Source organism: Pongo pygmaeus, chromosome 18 (genome assembly GCF_028885625.2).
Source record: "Pongo pygmaeus isolate AG05252 chromosome 18, NHGRI_mPonPyg2-v2.0_pri, whole genome shotgun sequence".
In the NCBI taxonomy this organism is placed as follows: domain Eukaryota; kingdom Metazoa; phylum Chordata; class Mammalia; order Primates; family Hominidae; genus Pongo; species Pongo pygmaeus.
The window spans coordinates 23,050,773-23,071,244 of NC_072391.2; the positions used below are offsets into that span (position 1 = coordinate 23,050,773).

Genomic DNA, 20,472 nt, shown 5'->3' on the forward strand with positions numbered 1-20,472 from the left:
TCAGGTCCCCCTGCCAGAGCCAGCATCCGTGGCAGTGGATCTCCTGAGTTAGGCATCAGGGCAGAGAACGACATCCCCGGGCCTGCGGCTGTCCCCGGGGTGGCCTGTGGCGTGACCTACATACACTGCAGGGAGGAATGGGCTCTGCCTAGGGGCAGTCCAGAGAGTATCTAGGGGCCTTTGTCCTTTCTGAACTTGCCTCTTAACTGCTCAGCCCACTGAGCTTCCATTTAGGGGCTCACTCCTTGGGAGCCACTGTCCTGGGGCTGTGCTCCCTGGCCCCCTCTCACTGTGGTTTACTGCCCCCTGCTGCCCGCTCCCTTCCTCTGACCGGACCTTTTTTGCCTTCTTGACTTTTCCAGGCTGAATCAAACAGTGTAGAAAAATTCCAATTCCCTTCCCCACCACCAACTAGCCATCTGACAATTCATCTCTCCAAGTCTCAGTTTTTCTATCTGTGAAATGGAGATAATAATAATCTCCACTTCAAAGGCCTGTTTTAAGGATGAAATGTGAGAATCCAAATAAAGTATGCAACACAGTACCCAGCACCATAGCTGGTACTCAGTACATTTTCAATATCATCATTATTATTTTACTATCATTGTAAGAAATATTTTTTCCTATCATTTGAGTGGCCCATAAATAAGAATTATGAATGTCTAGGAATGGTTAGAATTTTTTACTTTATTTATTTATTTATTTATTTATTTATTATTTATTTATTGAGACAGGGTCTTGCTCTGTTGCCCAGGCTAGACTGCAGTGGCGCAATCACAGCTCACTGCAGCCTCAACCTCCCAGGCTCAAGTGATGCTCCCACCTTAGCTTCCCTAGTAGCTGGGACTACAGGCATGTGCTACCATGCCCAGCTAATTTTTTTTTTTATTTCTTGATGGGGTTTTGCAGTGTTGCCCCGGCTGGTTCTCAAACTCCTGGGCTCAAGCGATCCACTTGCCTCGGCCTCTCAAAGTCCTGGGATTATAGGCGTGAGCCACTGCATCTGACTGGGATTTTTTAAATTTAAATTTAAATTTAAATTAATTAATTTTTTAAATAGACGGGTCACACTATGTTGCCCAGGTTGGCCTCAAGCTCCTGGCCTCAAGTGATCCTCCTGTCTCGGCCTCCTAAAGTGCTGAGATTAGTGGTGTGAGCTACCACACTTGGCCTGGTTGGGATTTTCTGAGTGCCCACGTACGAGAATAGCGTCATAGAGGAAGCACCAGGTGGAGCAGATGACTTTCCCAGCCCCGCAGCATGTTCTCCAAATGCCATCGACAAGGACACTCTTGATAGTGCCATCTCATAGAGAAACCTGGCACTACCAGAGGCCACCTGTCCCACCTAAGCTCCCTAAACCTCCATCCCCCTGATGCAGGTCAAAGTCCTAGTTAGGCTGGGTCCGTGGGGAGAGGCACCCTGTGAGCACCAACTGACAGCAACTCCTCCTCTGTGGATCCCTCTGCTGGGGCGTTTCAAAACCAGAAGTCATGGCCAGGCACTGTGGCTCATGCCTGTAATACCAGCACTTTAGGAGGCCAAGGCAGGAGGATCACTTGAGGCCAGGAGTTCGAGACCAGCCTGGGCAACATAGTAAGACGCCCCCCTGTCTCTATTTTAAAAATTAATTAATTAAAATTACAATTTAAAAATATCCCAGCCAGGCACGGTGGCTCATGCCTATAATCCCAGAACTTTGGGAGGTTGAGGCGGGTGGATCACTTGAGGTCAGGAGTTCGAGACCAGCCTGGCCAACACGGTGAAACCCCATCTCTACTAAAAATACAAAAATTAGCAAGGAGTGGTGGCACGGTAGTCCCAGCTACTCAGGAGGCTGAAGCAGGAGAATTGCTTGAATGCAGTGAGCTGAGATCATGTCACTGCCTTCCAGCCTGGGTGACAAAGTGAGATTCCATCTCAAAAAAAAAAAAAAAAAAAAAAGAAAAAGAAAAACAGAAGTCTACTCAGACAGCCTATCCCTTGTCTGTACAGCACTCCATCCTTTGCTTAGGTCTTGAGTTCAAGACTTTTTGGGAAACTGAAAGTAGCTCCTCCCTACAAAAAGACCCTGACTCTCTCATGTATTAAGAGAGTCTTCCTCTGTCTTCCTAGGGAGAGCAAAGTGCTCCTTGTCACTGTGTTGTCATTGGGTCCTTTCAGAGAGAATTTCCTCAGTCTTATACGTGGCCTTTTTTTTACCCCCCTCTGTTACCCAGGCTGGAGTGCAGTGACACGATCATAGTTCAATGCAGCCTTGACATCCCTGGCCCAAGCAATCCTCCCACCTCAGCCTCCCAAGTAGCTGGACCACAAATGTGCACCACTACACCTAGCTAATTAATTAATTAATTAGGGAGAGATGGGGGTCTCATTATGTTGCCCAGGCTGGGCTCAAACTATCCTCCTGCCTCAGCTTCTCAAAGTGTTGGGATTATGGCCTTGAGCCACCGTGCCTGGTCTTGAATGTGGTTCTGAGAGGGGGAATTACAGGCCAAGTCAGAGAAGAATCTGCCCAAAGAAAGCCATTTTCACTTCCAATTCCATACAGAGCGACTCTCTGGTAGAGGATGTTTCAAAGCCATTGCTAGCCCTTGGAAGTGACAATTATTTTAGAAACACAGTGAGTTTTCTTTTTTCTGCTTAGTGTTCACACCACACTTATCATCCTCACACTTGGTTCCTTATAAAAATCCCAGCTATTTTTAAGGAGAATATTTATTATTCTAATTTGTAGGCCCAAAGGGCTGAAAGAAGAGTGCAAAGTTATTTCTGAACCTGTTTGACAATGAAATGCCACACCAAAGTCATCCTAAGTGGGAATCATCTGGTATTATTAGCAACCCCCAGGGAGGGATGTGACTTTCTGTTTTGTGTATCCTAGGTCAAGGAGCAAATCAAGGTCCTCTCACTGTATTGAACATCCCTGTTGCACCTTGGAGGCTCTTGGCCTCCAAAAGCCCATCTGCTTAGGAAGCAGGAAGGAGACCCTTTGTGGCCATTGGCTGGAGCAACACTCAACGAACCACGAGCAATGAGGGTTCCAAGGAAAGGGCCAACCTGTCCAGGGGGTAGGGAGTTCATTCTCTTCCTTCAGAAGGCTTGCCACTCTCATTTGCTATCCGTTTGTCTTTAAGTAGATTCTCCTTTCGGAAAGGAGAAGCTTGACCTAGTAATGTTTCCCGCCTTCCCAAGGACAGTCAGGGCCAGGCCTGGGCTGGGCTGCTTGGGGGCGGGCAGTGATTGATAGAAACCTGCTGCCAGTGCCGGTCTTTCATTCCTGGGTTGCAGGAAATACTGAGGATGGGAATGTACTGCTTGAACTTATCAATCTTGATCTTCATATTCTCTGCTAAGCGCCTGGGTGCAGGCACATCAGATAAGGTCTTGATCAGTTTATATGTTGTCCTCCACATATTCCCTATCTCCTCCGCAATTTGCTCAGCATTCAGTAAGAAGAGGGGTCCTGAAATAGAAGAGTGAGGGAAGGGTCAGACCATCACGTGGATGTTAGTCATGCGTACCTTTAATTCCCTGAACTTAGAGCTGTGCCTCCTGTCATTTGGAGATTGGAACACATGCAGGCTTTGAGGATCTGAAACCTGTACTTAGCCAGTGGAACCTTAGATATGATACAGGACTTTTCTAAGCCTCAACAGTAACTCCTGTGACACAGGGGTAATAATGGATACCCTGGAGGGTGATTGTGGAAATTCAGTGAGATAATGTACAGTGGCTAACATAATGCCTGGCATACAATGGATGTACAATTAGCATATCAATAGCTTTTTGTTTTGTTTCTGACCAGTTGCCGTGGCTTACACTTGTAATCTCAGCATTTGGGGAGGCCAAGGTGGGAGGACTGCTTGAGCCTAGCAGTTTGAGACCAGCCTGGGCAACATAGTGAGACCCCATCTCTACAAAAAATAAGAAGAAAAAGAAAAAAGAAAAAAAAATTGTTATTATTGGTTTTAGAAGCTGTTATAATAGTAATTAAAAGTGCTTCACAAAACCCATGAAATATTAATCATCAGGGAAAGGTGAATGGAGATATGAGAGGGAGGCTGAGGCAGGCAGATTGCTTAAGGTCGGGAATTCAAGACCAGCCTGTGCAACATGGTTAAACCTCATTTCCACTGAAAATGCAAAAAATTAGCCAGGTGTGGTGGCATGCTCTGTAGTCCCAGCTATTTGGGAGGCTGGGATGGGAGGATCACTTGAGCCCAGGAGGTGGAGGTTGCAGTGAGCCAGGATAGTGCCACTGCCCTCCAGCCTGGACAACAGAGTGAGACTCTGTCAAAAAATATATATATTTTAAAAACAAAAAGTAACACCTCATTGTTTAAACTTGCTCCAAAACACTAATTTCCTTCCCCTTCCTTTATTTTGCTAAGAACCTTTAGCATTTGGGTTTCACATCCAGCCAAGACCTTTCCATGCTGCTGCCCCGCTTGGATATTTCAAATTGGTATAACTCTTGCTATGTGATGTTGCTAACTTACTCAAAAACACTTTTCTTTCAGGAGTGCTGAAACTAAATCTAACTTCGTTAATTCCACCTGCTTCATCAACCCAACATTTTTGTTGCGTGATCAAAAATTTAAATTAAAAAAAAGTATCTTTCATGCACCAGGAAATACTGTAGGTGCTGGGCTAGAATAGAAAGGCACCTACGCAACAAGTGAGTAGCCTGTACTTGGGAGGGTTTGGCTGAATTATCACAGTGACTTTCCCAGTAGGATGGATAAAGTAGGTAAGGCTAACACTTCATTGTTCCCACTCTATAGTTGTAAGAGTGAAGCACAAACAGAGTGACTTGCCTGGGTTATTTGCAATCACTCAAAGAGGAGTAGTAGAATTTCTGTTAGAAGCAATTTCCCTCTGGTTATGATTATCTAGAGACAGCCTGAACTGACAAATTTATATCTACAACAACAGAGAAGAACATAAAATAATCCAGGGATTTTAGACACTGCTATTTGAAGAGCAGTTATGGATCCCTCTATCCACATGCTGTAGTAGCTTCTCACCTCATAGCTTATGGAAAGGCTATATTCTGAAATTCTAACTCTGATCTTAAAGGATGAGACAGCAGGTGGAAATTTTTGTAGCCCTGTGGATGCAGTCAACTCAGTCAAGATTCAAATATGGAGGTTGCAGGAAATATTAATAAATTTTAGGGTCCTGTCCAGTCCAGAAATTCCAGAGTTCTAAGAAACATTGCTGAAGTCATTCTTCAAGGTTAATGATCTTCAGCCCCATGAATGTAAACAAATAACTTTTAGGCAAAGAAGCAATGTGAGGCCATGCAATTAACCACATCTGCCTATTCTAACTCCCCACTAAATGATCAAAGGCAGATAATAAGGGGAAAACATGTGTCTCTACTGGAAACTAAAGAAGGTGCCATCCAAATGTGAGCTATAGGGAGAGATTTCTGTAGGATATTCACAGTAGTTTTCCAAGTTTAGCAGGCATCAGAACTGCCAGGAGGGCTTGTTAAAACACAGATTTCTGGGCCCCATTCCCAGAGTTTCTGAGTCAGGTCTGGAGCGAGGGCTCAAGATTTTGCATTTTTAACACATTCTCAGTTAATGAGAATGCTGCTTTGTCCTGGAACCATACTTTGAAAGCCACTGCAGGGGAAAAGTGGAAGCGACACTCACTAGGAATCCCATTGCAGAACTTGCTGCTTATCCATGGAGAGGGATATGTCTAGCACAGTAACAGCCCTGCCAAAGCTGACTTTTAACAAAGGCAGCTTCATCCCTTGATAAAATATTCCACTCAATAACAGCAGAGTACACATTCTTTTTTATTGCAAATAGAACACTTACCAAGATGACTCTTATTCTGAGTCATAAAACAAACCTCAATAAATTGAAAAGAAGTAGAATCATGCGAAGTGTCTTTTATGACCATAATGGAATTAAATTAGAAATAACAATAAAAACATAACAAGAAAATCTGCAGTGACTAGCAAATTAAACAACACACTTATAAATAATCCATAGGTCTAGAGGAGTCTCAAAGGAAATTAGAAAGCACTTTAAATTGAACAAAATTTATGAGGTACAACTATAAAGGATAAATTTGTAGCATTAAAAAAGGAGAAAGTTCTAAAATAAATCATCTAAGTTTCTACCTTAAGTAACTAGAAAAAGAAAAGCAAGATAAATCAAAGCTAGCAGAAGGAAGGAAATGATAAAAATAAGAACAGAAATCCATTGAAAACAAAAATAATAAGAAAGATTATTGAAACAAAAAGCTGTTTCCTTGGAAAACTAAAATTGATAGGCCTACAGAAAAGATAAACTTCTAGCAAGACAGGCAAAGAAAAAAGAAAGGAGATGCAAATTACCAATATCAAAAATAAAAGATGGGATATCACTACTGACCTCTCAGACATTAAAAGGGTAACAAGGGAATGCTATAAACAACTCAATGTACATAAATTAGACCATTTTTTTAAAAATGAAGCCATTCTTCAAAAACTACAAACTTCCAAAAACTTATTCAAGATAAACTAGAAAACATGAATAGTTTTATAACTATTGAAGAAATTGAATTCATAGATTAAAAATTTCCAAAATATAAAAACTTCAGAATCAGATGGTTTCACTGGAAAATTCTGCCAAACATTAAAAGAAAAAAAATATAACAGCAAAACCTGTATAATCTCATCTAAAAAAAAGAAGCGGAGAAAACATTTCCTAACTTATTTTAACAGGTCAGCGATACCCTGATACAAAAACCATGCAGATATATTACAAAAAACAAACAAACAAACAAAAAAACCCTGCAGACCAGTATCTCTCATAGACACTAAAATTCTCAACAAAATATTAGGCATGGAAACTGAATCCAGCAACACATGAAAAGAATAATACGCCATGTCCAAGTAGGGCTTATCATTGGAGTGCAAGGCTGGTTTAATATTTGAAAATCAAACAATGTAATATACAGTATTAACAGTCTCAAAATTTTCTGTAATTTGCAACAACATGGACGGAAGTGGAGGACATTATGCTAAGTGAAATAAGCCAGGCACAGAAAGACAAATACTGTATGATCTCACTATTTGTGGAACCTAAAAAAGTCAATTTCATAGAAACAGAGAGTAGAAAGGCAGTTACCAGAGGCTTGGATGAGGCAGAGGGATGGGGAAGGAAAAGAAAGATGTTGATGAAGGGTACAAAGTTTCAGTTACACTGGAGAAACAAATTTTAGTAATCTATTGTAGTATATGGTGACTGCAGTTAATAATTACTGTATATTTCAGCTGGGTGAAGTGGCTCATGCCTGTAATCCCAGCACTTTGGGAGGCAGAGGCGGGTGGATTGCTTGAGCTCAGGAGTTCAAGACCGGCCTGGGCAACATGGCAAAATCCTGTCTCTACCAAAAACACAAAAAATTAGCCAGGTGTGGTGGTGCGCATCTGTAGTCCCAGCTACTCAGAAGGTTGAGGTGGGAGGATCACTTGAACCTAGGAGGCAGAGATTGCAGTGAGCCGAGGTTACGTCACTGTGCTCCAACCTGGGTGGCAGAGGAAGACCCCACCTCAAATAATAATATTAATAATAATAATAATGTCTTGTATATTTCAAAGTTCTAAAAGAATAGATTATAAATGTTATCACCAGAAAAAAAAAGATAAATTGGTGAGGGTATGGATATGTTAATTAGCTTGATTTAATCTTCCTATGATGTATACATAGATCAGAATATCACATTGAACCCCATAAATATACATAACTACTTGCCAACTAAAAATAAATATGTAAAAATTGGAAAAATAAAAAATAAAAACAAAATCCACCAGAATAAATAAAACAAACTCCTGGAACTAATAAGTGATTGCAGCAGGATCACAGGATACAATATTCACATTAAAAAGTCAATCACTTTCCAAGATAGCATCAATGAACAGTGGAATTTGAAATTAAAAGCATAGCCCAGGCACAGTGGCTCATGCCTGTAATCCCAGCACTTTGGGAGACTGAGGCAGGTGGATCACGAGGTCAGGAGTTCGAGACCAGCCTGACCAACATGGTGAAACCCTGTCTCTACCAAAAATACAAAAATTAGCCGGGTATGGTGGCATGTGCCTATAATCTCAGCTACTCAGGAGGCTAAGGCAGGAGAATCACTTGAACCCAGGAGGTGGAGGTTGCAGTCAGCCAAGATCACGCCATTACACTCCAGCCTGGGCGACAGAATGAGACTCCATCTCAAAAAAGAAAAAAAAAAAAGAAATTAAAAGCATAATACTATTTACATTGGCACCCTAAAAATTAAATTTGTACTTGGGCACAAATCTACCAAAATATTTGCAAGATCTATATGAGGAAAACTACAAAAAACTCTGACAAAAGAAATCAAAGAAGATATAAATAATGGAGAGATATTCCATAATCATGGATAGGAAGACTCAATATTGTTAAGATGCTAGTTCTTCCAAACTTGATCTATAGATTCAACACAATCCCAGTAAAAATCCCAGCAAGTTATTTTGTGGATATTGACAAGCCGATTCTAAAATTCACACAGAGAAGTAAAAGATCCAGAATAGCCAACACGATATTGAAGAAGAATAAAGTCAGAGGACTGATACTAGCCAGCTTCAAGAGTTACCATAAAACTATAGTAATCAAGAAAGTGTGGTATTGGCAAAATAAAGTCACATAGATCAATGGAACAGAATACATAATCCACCCAGAATTAGAACCACACAAATATAGTCAACTGGTCTTTGATAAAAGAGCAAAGGCAATATAATAGAGAAAAGGTAGCCTTTTCAACAAATAAAGATGAAAAAATTGGACATCCATATACACACACAAAAAAAGAATCTAGACACGGATCTTACACCCTTCACAAAAATTAACTCAAAATGGATCATAGACTTAAATCTAAAAAGGAAAACTATAAAATTCCTAGAAGATAACATAAGAGAAAATCTGGATGACCTTGGATTTGAGAATGACTTTTTAGTTACAACACAAAAGGCACAACACATGGGAAAAAAATGATAAACTAGGAATGAAAAGATTCTCCCCTGTAAAAGACGCTGTCAACAGAATAAAAAAGCCACAATCTGGAATAAAATATTTGCAAAAAAAAAAAGATCTGATAAAGGATTATTATCTAAATATGCAAAGAATTTTTAAAAATTCAACAATAAGAAAACAAAAACCTGAAACTTAAAAATAGGCAAAAGCTCTGAACAAATACCTAACCTAAGAAGATATACAGGAGGCGAATAAGTATATGAAAAGATGTGCAATGTCATTGCCATTAAGGAACTACAAATTAAAACACAATGAGTGGCTGGGTATGGTGGCTCATGCCTGTAATCCCAACACTTTGGGAGGCCAAGGTGGGAGGATTGCTTGAGCCCAGGAATATGAGGCCAGCTGGGGCAACATAGCGAGACCCTCATCTCAATTTAAAAACAATAACAACAACAATAGCTAACAATAGATACCACTACACACCTATTAAAATGGTCAAAACTCAAAACACCGACAACACTAAATGCTGGCAAGGATGTGGGGCAACAGGAAATGTCATTTATACTGGTAGAAATACAAAACGGTACAGCAACTTTGAAAGACAGTTTGGCAGTTTCTTACAAAACTAAACATATTCTTACCATATAATCCAGCAACTGTGCTTCATAGTATTTACCTCAAAAAGTGAAATTCAAAAACATACATCATTTACAATAGCTCCAAAAAAGGAAATACTTATGTATAAATTTAACAAAACATGCACAGGATCTGTATGCTGAAACCTGCAAAACACTGATAAAAAGAAGTAAAAGGAGAATTAAATAATGAAGAGATGTGAAGTGTCCATTGATTGGAAGACTCAATGTAATAAAGATGTGAAACCTTTCCAAATTGATCTATAGATTTAAAACATTTCCAACAAAATCCCAGCAGAGTGTTTTGGTATGTATAGACAAACTGATTCTTAAATTTATGTGGAAAAATAAAGGGACTAAAATAGTCAAAATAAAATTTGAAAAAGAAAAATGAAGTTAGAAGAATCACACTGTGTGATTTTAAGACTTTCTGTAAAAATACAGTTGTCAAGTTGATGTGGTATCAGTGAAAGGCTTGACATATAGATTGACAGAATGGAATGGAGTCAAGAAATCAACCCACGAAGATATGGACAATTGATTTTTGACAAAGATACAATTAAGTGGATAAAAAAATTTATTTTTTCCAATTACTGGAACCATTGGACATTTATATGTAAGACAATGAACTTGAACTAAGCCTCATATTTTTAAAAAATTAATGCAAAATGGACCATAGGTCTAAATGTTAAACATAAAACCATAAAAATTCTAGAAGAAAATATAGGAGAATATCTTCATGACCAAGGTTAGGCTAAGAGTCCTTAGAGATGATACCAAGAGCACAATCCATAAAAGAAAAATTGATACGTTGGATGTCATCAAAATTAAAACCTTTTTCTCTGTGAAAGACACTATAAAGAGAATAAAAAAAACAAGCCATGGACTTGGAGAAAATATTTGTAAATCACATATCTCACAAAATATATAAAGACCTCACAAAACTCAACAGTAAGAAATCAAACAACCAATTAAACAAATGGGTAAAAGACTTGAACAGACACTTCACCAAAGAGGATATACAAATGACAGGTATGCACATAAAGAAATGTTCAAGATCATTAGGCATTGGGGAAATGCAAATTAAAATTATAATGAGACACCACAACTACTTATAAGAATGGCTAAAATAAAAAAATACAGGCCAAGCACAGTGGCTCACACCTGTAATCCCAGCACTTTGGGAGGCTGAGGCAGGTGGATCACCTGAGGTCAGGAGTTTGAGACCAGCCTGGCCAACATGGTGAAACCCCGGCTCTACTAAAAATGTAAAAATTAGCCAGGTGTGGTGGCCTGCTCCTGTAATCCCAGCTAAATGGGAGGCTGAGGTGAGAGAATTGCTTGAACCCAGGAGGCAGAGGCTGCAGTGAGCTGAGATCACACCACTGTACAAAGTGTGACAAAGTGACACTCCATCTCAAAAATATATATATATAAGGACAATAATACCCAGTGGCTGGTTGATATGGTTTGGCTGTGTCCCCATTCAAATGTCATCCTGAATTATAGTTCCCACAATCCCCACATGTCATGGGAGGGATCTGGTGGGAGGTAACTGAATCATGGGGTCGAGTTTTCCCATGCTGTTCTCATGATAGTGAATAAGTCTCATGAGAACTGATGGTTTTATAAAGCTCATTTCCCCTACACATGCTCTCTTGCCTGCCGCCATGTAAGAAGTGCCTTTGCTCCTCCTTCACCTTCCACCATGATTGTGAGGCCTCCCCATCCATGTGGAACTGTGAGTTCATTAAACTTCTTTTTCTTTATAAATTACCCAGTCTCAGGTATTTCTTCATAGCAGTATGAAAATGGACTAATACACTGATGAAGAGGTGGAACAACTGGAATTATCACACATTGGTGAGGGATGCACAATGGCACAGCCACTGTGGAAAACAAAAGTTTGGCATTTTCTTATAAACTTGCACATATACTTTAAATATAATTCAGCAATCCACTCCTGGGCATTTACTGTAGAGAAATAAAAACTTATATTGACACAAAAACATTGACATAAATATTCACAGCATCTCTATTTATAATAGTCTGAGTGTGAAAACAGTGGGTAAATGGTTAAGCTGGTGTATCCATAGAATGGGATACTACTCGCAATAAAAGGAAATGACCTATTGCTACATCCAACAACTTGGATGAATCTTAAAGGCAGTGTGCTGAGTGAAGGAAGCAGTCTTGAAAGATTGCATACTGTATCATTCCATTTATAGGAGGAGCCTCAAAAGGACAAAACTATAGGAACAATGAAGAGATCAATAGTTGCCAGGGGTTACAACTGGGGGGAGGATTTGACCACAAGGAGACAGTCCAAAGAAATTTATTGAGTTGATGAAATTGCTGTTTTCTGATTGCAGTGATGTTTATATGAAAGTCAACAACTGTCAAAATTCATAGAAATGTATGCCCAAAATGTCCATTTTAATGTATATAAATTTAAAAATAAAATGTAAAATATTTTAAAAATACAATACCTATTTCTAATAAAAACACTTGGTAATTTATAAATACTGTTTTTTTTGAGACAGGGTCTTGCTCTGTCTCCCAGGTTGGAGTGCAGTAGTGCCATCACAGCTGATTGCAGCCTCAACCTCCCAGGTTCAAGCAATCCTCCTGCCTCAGCCTCCTGAGTAGCTGGGACTACAGGTGCACACCACCATGCCCAGCTAACTTTTTCATTTTGTTTTTAGTAGAAATAAGGTCTTGCTAAGTTGCTCAGGCTGGACTTAAACTCCTGAGCTCAAGTAATCCTTCCACCTTGGCCTCCCAAAGTGCTGGGATTACAGGTATGAGCCACCATGACCGGCCTTCTTGTGTTTATAAACACTGAAGCACTAGAAACTTGCTAAAGGCTCAAACCTAAGGATCTCTGATTTTTTTTTTTTTTTTTTTTGAGACAAAGTTTTGCTCTGATGCCCAAGCTGGCGTGTAGTAAGCAGATCATAGCTTACTGCAGCCTTGATCTCCTGGGCTCAAGTATTCCTCCCATCTTAGCTTCTCAAGTAGCTGAGACTACACGTGCACCATCACACTTGGCTGATCTTTTATTTTTTGTAGAGACAGGGTTCTCACTATGTTACTGAGGCTGGTCTCGAACTCCTGGGCTCATGCAATCCCCCTGCATCAGCCTCTCAAAGTGCTGGGACTACAGGTGTGAGCCACTGCACACAGACAAGGATCTCTGATTTTGTCTCCTGTTCTTAAACACACTCCACAGGTGTTATCATTCATGGCTTTGATTGTAATCTACACATCAATTATTCCCCAACATAAATCCCACCCTCCAAATCTCTCTCCTAAAATCCACACTGATATACTCAATTGCTATTTAATATTCCCATTTGATTGTTTCCAGGTGCCTCAAACTCAATGTATTCAAGTTGATGGGTTTTTTTTATTTGTTTGTTTTGTTTTGTTTTGTTTTTCCCAACAAATCTGTCACTTCTCTTGTTCAGTGACAGTAATACCAACCAAATTGCCTGAGCCAGTCATCTGGAAGTTGGTTCTTTGCTGTTATTATCCTCACTCATCCCTGAAGTAAGAGAACTAAGTCTTGGAGAAGCTAAGTAACTTTTCCCAAAGGTCAGCTAGTAAATTCTTTGAGCATTAAAATTCTTACCTCTGAGGCAATAAAATTCTTACCTTTGAGAGGACAGTAACCTCTTCCTCCCTGCCCCTTAACCCCTATCGGATCAATCATTAAGTCCTATTGATTCCAACTCCTCAATACCTTTCTGGACCCCAGATCCTAGAGTAAAAGGTAGTTTACAGATGTCTATGGCACCCTGGCACCCTGGCCTTTCCTGAAGCAGCACCGTCATGAAACTGCCATCTGTTCTCCTACCATCTGCAAATCTAAGTCGTGACTCTGGGTGGCTGCCTATTGTGTTTTACCCTGGAAATAGATCTGGCTCTTTCTCCACCTTCTATTTTTATTATCACATCAGATAATTTTGACTGTGGCTGCCTTAATCTGGAGTGTCAGAATCTGATTAAAAGTCCAGCCAGATTCTTAAGTGCAAACCGTATTTCAGAAGTGACTGGGTGGATCCTCCACCCCATCCCCATCTGTCCCAGCAGAGTGAGATCACCACATACCATTCATCCATTCCTCCGACTTGATACTGAACTCATAGGCTGTCGACCACAGTTGCTCATAAGGTACTTTGTTTGTCAGCATGGTCTGCAGAAGAGGGTAAGTACTCTTCTCCTTTTCCAATAGCTCTTCCTCCTTATTGATCAACTGCAAGGCAAAAGGAGATGCTGTTTATGGGATGGGTTGTTCTCCTAAGCCCTCGAAGACACCAGGGCAAATTCCTCAGTGCCTTGAAAACCAAGTGGAGGGAAATGCTTATTCATCTGGAGGGTAAGAGAGGAAACTAAAGCATGAACTCAAGCAAGAATGTCCCTCTGCCACCTCCAAGGACCTTGGCAGCTGAGGTCTGTCTGGTTGAAACTGTAGGATAATCAGCTACTTGCCCTATCATCTCTGTTTCCACTCTATGACAGCCATATCTCCATTTTCATAATTTTCATATGTACTTTAGCTACATATATGATGTTACCTCCTTGTACTGACTTGCCTCAGAGGTAAGAATTTCAATGGTTAAAGAACTTACTAGCTGATCTTTGGGGATAGTTACTTAGCTTCTCCAAGACTTAGTTCTCTTACTTCAGGGATAAGTGAGGATAATAACAGTACCTAATCCAAAGATGTGTTACAGGCATTAAGTGAAATATTACATATGAAGCTCTTGACCATTGCTAAGCACATAATAAATGCTCAATATATGTGAACAATTACCTCACTATAATTTCTTCTTTGGGTGCTCAGTAACTAATAAAGGGAAAAGTCTGGTGTCATGAAGGGATACGGGAAAAGGTAGTTGAAAGTACCAGTGATCCAGGTGTGGTGGTTCACGCCTGTAATCCCAGCACTTTGGGAGATTGAGGCAGGTGGATCACTTGGGGTCAGGAGTTCAAGACCAGCCTGGCCAACATGGCAAAACTCTCTCTCTATTAAAAATACAAAAAATGAGCTGGGCATGGTGGCACACACCTGTAATCCCAGCTACTTGGAAGGCTGAGGCAGGAGAATCACTTGAACACAGGAGGTGGAGGTTGCAGTGAGATGAGGTCACATTACTGCACTCCAGCCTGGGCAACAGAGTGAGACCTTGTCTCAAAAAAAAAAAAGAAAAGAAAAAAGAAAGTACCAATGAAAGAACTGGCCAATGAGTTAACCAATACTATCCACCTAGTAGATGCTATTAGGAAATAGGAAATTCACAACCAAGGATCAGAACCAATAGACCAGTACAGCGTCATAAGTCCCCATCTCAAGATCCCAAACCTCAAACTCTGCAAACGCCTGATTTAGGTTCTTCGAAAGCTCATTAAGCTTTTCAACATTGTGCTTCATTTCTTCTGCAGTCATCACTTCGCGCTTCCTAAAACTTTCCAGTTCTCTGTGGTAGCCCTCAAGTCTCGACTCAAATTCTGAGCATCTGAAAATAAAGACAGCCTGGTCACCTTTGGACTTTGCATTTTGTGCACTTTCAAAACATCAGCACTGCTTGCCCATATTTACGCCTGCAGAGAATTCGATCAGTTACCTGCAGATTTCCTCCCCCAATCCTCCCCACTCCATCTTTCTCTCTCTCTCTCAAGATAAATGAAGATGAAAAAATAAGTTAAACTACCTATAAGACCACCTCCCAGAAATGGAGCTGTTGTGAGCCTATTGGTGGTTAAACATTTCCAGGTATTTTCCTGTACAGGTAAATACGTATAAGATATATGTACACATATACATACTGTTTATTCATTCAGCCATTAGACATTTATTATTGAGTGCCTAATATATTCTATAACTGCCTTAGGCATCAGGAATATATTTGTGAAGTATGCTATTAAGTTCTCTACCTTCATGGAGCTTGTATTTTAACTGAGGGAGACCTAGACAATAGACATGGATGGATGGATGGATGGATGGATAGATGGATGGATGGATGAATGGATGGATGGTTGGATGAACGGATGAATAGATCCATAGACAGGACAAACAATAAAATAGTTCTGTTAGTAATAAATGCTCTGAAGAAAATAAAATAGGGCAGAATGACTAGCAGACGGAAGTGGAGGGCTACTGTAGCTAGAGTGATCAGCAGAGACCTTTCCAGAGATTTATCGACTTCATCCATATTATCAACAAACCAGGTCTCAGTGAGAACTGCTCCCTTTTTCTAATGAGGTAGAATAATATAGTGTGAAGTGGACAGGGTCTTGAGACAAACAAGCTAGCTTCAAATTCCCACCTTGCCACTTAGTAGCTATGTAGTCTTGGGAAAGTCACTTAAACTATCTGTGCCTTGGGTAGATAAAACAAGGATAGAAAAAATACCAGCTCAATAGTTAAAGTCAACGAGAACAACAACAACAAAAAAAGCTCAGAATTGAGCCTGGTATACAATAGTCAATACATAAGTGTTTGCTCACATTCACTAAAATGTAAACTCTATAAATACAGTTGATTTTTAGTTATTTATTTATTTTTACCCAGCTCTGTTCAAGGAAATAAATATGTTTCTTGTTTCCTTAATTCCTTGTTGTGTCTTCAGCAGTTAGACCATCTGATGCACAGCAAATAATCAATACTCTTTGAACAAATAAGGGAACTTTTAATTGAGATCAGCTATAGTGACATTTCATAAATTTGGTTATCCTAAGAATGCTTAATTCTGTTATGGCAGTTTTAATGTTGCTTTTTTCTTAAACACGATTTAGAGAATTAATTTTCAAGTGGTTTGAGTCTCTCTCTCTCTCTCTCTCTCTCTTTCTCTCTCTCTTTTCTTTCTGGAGTGCAGTGGCACAATCTTGGCTCATTGCAACCTCTGCCTCCCGGTTTCAAGTTTCTCCAGCCTCAGCCTCCCAAGTAGCTGAGATTATAGGTGCCCGCCACCACGCCCAGCTAATTTTTGTATTTTTCATAGAGATGCAGTTTCACCATGTTGGCCAGGCTAGTCTCAAACTCCTGACCTCAGGTGATTCACCCACCTTGGCCTCCCAAAGTGCTGGGATTACAAGCATGAGCCACATATTCCGGCCTCCATTCCTTTTCTCAGCTTTTTATTTTTGTTTTGTAATAAGCTGTAATTTTAGACTCTGGTCAGTGTTCATTTTCAAGAATATCCTTAGTGTAAAAATGTTTCATTCATTCACTCATTAAAATGGTGAACATCCACTATAAGCAAGGAACCATGTTCTATCTGAATCCTTAGGCTTTGGTGAAACACAATGTCGGGTGCTCTCCCTAAGTAAGACATCTTCCCTTCTTCCTCCAGGGTGCCAAAGTGTTTTCCTTTGCCCTTTTATGGCAGAGAGCAGCAGCTCACATCCCTGAGTCAACCATCGTGTAAATTTCATATAACTTCCAAAACCACGGAACCTACCACTGAGTTGGATGAAATGATGGGGGAGAGAGGCAACGCTTATTATTCTTCTGTTGCACATGCAATTAGGTGCTGCTAAGTGCCTTTTCACATCATTAAATTCTTTTTGAAGCTCCAAATACTATACTCACATAGAAATCTCTGATGAAAGCAGTTTTGAATTCCTCCCAGAGGGCAACTGCATGTAAGCTCAGTGATTACCTTAAAATATTACTATTATTATTGTCTCTAATTTCTTATAATTGCTAAGTACATTATAGTTTCCAAAGTACTATCATGTCCCCGCAACACACACACATACAAACAACTGTTCCTCGACTTACAATGGGGTTACATCCCTATAAACCTATTGTAATTTGAAAATACTGGAAATTAAAAATTCATTTAATACACCTAACCTACTGAACATCAGAGCTTTGCCTAGCCTACCTTAAATGCACTCAGAACACTCACATTAGTCCACAGTTATCATCTAAGACAAAGCCTGTTTTATAATAAAGTGTTGACTATCCCATGTAACTTATTGTATACTGTACTGAAAGTGAAAAACAGAATGGTTGTATGGGTACTCAAAGTATCACTTTCACACCATCAGAAAGTCAAAGAATCATAAGTTGAACCATTGTAAGTCAGTGACCAGCTGTGTGTATGTGTGTGTGTATATATGTAAATTCCATAAATGTTTCACATAAATAAATTCCAATACATATATATCCCAATATATTATATTCCATAGAATAATACAATCATTAGCAAATGGTAGGCACTCAGGAAATTAGGTTGAATAAGAGTTGTATTTGTGGGACCATTTAGAGCATAAGGGGAGAATGCTGGCAGGAAATAGAATTCACTCCCATGTTCAAAGAAAGACACTTTAAGGATTACTTGTAGGGGTGAGATATGGATAGGATTATAGGAACAAATAGCAGACAGTGAGGCACCCAGAGACTAGCATCAGAGGGAAGCCATTAAGACTCCCCGGCTGGGGACAATGGAAAACTGGAACCATGGAGGAGGCACTGACATCAGAAGGATGCAGCTACTGCCTCTGAGCCCCAGGGCCAGGCAGGGAGGGAGAGGAGGAAAAGCTCGCTAGCTACTCTCCCACCTCCTGCAGGGCTCCATGGACAGGATCCAGCTCGGATCCAACAGACAAGAGAATCCAACACTGCAGATTGGGCATCACCTTCCAGGCGCAGAGCCGGAGGGTGGGGTAGGGACAGCAAATGGAGAATAATCAGCAAGGAACCCCAAAATCATTAATGTGGACTGGGAAAATAAAGCCAGGTTTCTTGCAGAGGAAGCAAGATTGTTTTCACACGAGATGGATGGATGCATGAATATGGCTTAATCCACCTCACAGGCTGTTCTCAGGATTAATGCAACATGATGGATGTAAGGATTTAAAGGTTCACTGAAGAGAGGGCTGCGTCCAGGGCTGCCCTGCTGAGCCTCTTCTAGAGCCGCCCTCTGCTGGCCCCTGCTGTTAAGAGCTGGGGAACCAGTGAATGAGATTAAGCTGAGAGTCACCCCTCAGGAGACAAGAACACTCTCCTCCTCTCATCATAAATGACAATTGTTCCCATTCCTCACAGAGCCACCCCTCACTCCTCCTAACTTCAACAGCATTTACTGTCTCTAATTGGTCTTGTGGTAATATTCTAAAATCATGCATGCAAAATTGATGGCTTGGGAGTTGAGAAGCATTTTTCTCCCCACAGAGGTCCCTGTTCAAAGGGAGAAGGAAGCTGATAGTTTTGGAATTCCTACCACATGCTGTTTACCACCTAAGCACAATCTCAGATCATCTCATTTCATCCTTCAGCACCATGAGGGAGGGACTGATTCTATCCCGTTCTCCAGATGAGGGGCACAGAGGCTCACAAAGATGAAGGAGCTTGCTTCTAGTTTATTTATCTAACAAAAAAAGTGATTTTGCCACCCAAGTCGTAAGTTTACTTATATAACAAACCTGCACATGTACTCCTGAACCTAAAATAAAAGTTAAACTATATTAAAAAGCAAATACAGAAATTGCTGGGGGAAAATGATTTTACTTTCTGGTTAGACATAAAAAAGTGGTAGATACATAGAGTGGATACTACTCAGCCATAAAAAGAATGAATTAACGGCATCTGCATGGATTGGAGACTATTATTCTTTTTTTTTTTTTTTTTTTGAGACAGAATCTTGCTCTGTCACCAGGCTGGTTTCAGCATGTTGGTCAGGATGGTCTCGATCTCTTGACCTCATGATCCGCCCGCCTTGGCCTCCCAAAGTGCTGAGATTACAGGCATGAGCCACTACGCCCAGCCAGGAGACTATTATTCTAAGTGAAGTAACTCAGGAATGGAAAACCAAACATCGTATGTTCTCACTCATAAGTGGGAGCTAAACTATGAGGATGCAAAGGCATAAGAATGATACAATGGACTTTGGGGACTCCAGGGAAAGGGTGGGAGGGGGGTGAGGGATACAAGACTACAAATTGGGTTCAGTGTATACTGCTCAGGTGATGGGTACATGAAAATCTCAGAAATCACCACTAAAGAACTTACTCATGTAACCAAATACCACCTGTTTCCCAAAAACCTATGGAAAAAAAATCAGTTCCATAGAAGAGGGTGTAGAGGGTGTGTGTGGGGGGAGGTGGGAGGCAGGGTGGGGGAGTTGGGAGGTATATGGGAATTCTTTGTACTTTCTGCTCAATTTTGCTGTGAATCTAAAACTGCTCTAAAACATAGTCTATTAATTTAAAAAGAAATCAATTCCTTCCATCAGGCTAAGTTCTGGGCTCCAGGGCCAGTATCCGTTAAGGTGGAGGCAGGAAAATACACACACACTCACAAACACACACATTCACAAACACACACACACAAATTTTTTGCACTCCCTGGGGAGCACACTTAGGCCACATTTTCCAGGTAGCAACTACATGGGTTGACCCTTCAGCCAAAACTCTCCCATTTGGTGTAGAAATCCCTGCTTTTATCTATTCTTGTCCTTTCTTGTAAGTATTTGCAGGAATTGTGGCAGCTCAAGTTGGGAGTGGGAGTTTCTTATGTGAAGGGGACAGGGTAATTGATATGAATCTGCAGGTCACAATCAAAACATGAACCTGAAATGGGGGTGTGTGTGTGTGTGTGTGTGTATGTGTGTGTGTAAAACCATGTCCATGGCACTGGCCCACTTTACTTGACATTATTGGATTTGTCAGTATGTCTATATTTTCTATGTCGCTGGATTAAAATCCTTATTTAGCAGCCAAACACACATATATGTCTAGAATAGAGCATAGCACATCATGGAAATCCACAATAAATACCAACTGAATTGACAAATAATGAATGAATAAGT

General features: G+C 40.4%; 1 protein-coding gene across 1 annotated transcript in view; it reads right to left on the bottom strand.

Moving 5' to 3' along the window:
- Positions 1 to 20,472, bottom strand: part of DNAH3 (dynein axonemal heavy chain 3) — a 211,951-nt gene that overhangs the window by 144,522 nt on the left and 46,957 nt on the right. Inside the window, exons 17-19 of the mRNA XM_054453424.2 lie at positions 15,018 to 15,171; positions 13,763 to 13,907; positions 3,255 to 3,466 (exon numbers count right to left, since the gene is read on the bottom strand). Of these exons, the coding sequence (XP_054309399.2) occupies positions 3,255 to 3,466; positions 13,763 to 13,907; positions 15,018 to 15,171 (511 nt within the window). The remainder of the gene's footprint in view (positions 1 to 3,254; positions 3,467 to 13,762; positions 13,908 to 15,017; positions 15,172 to 20,472) is intronic.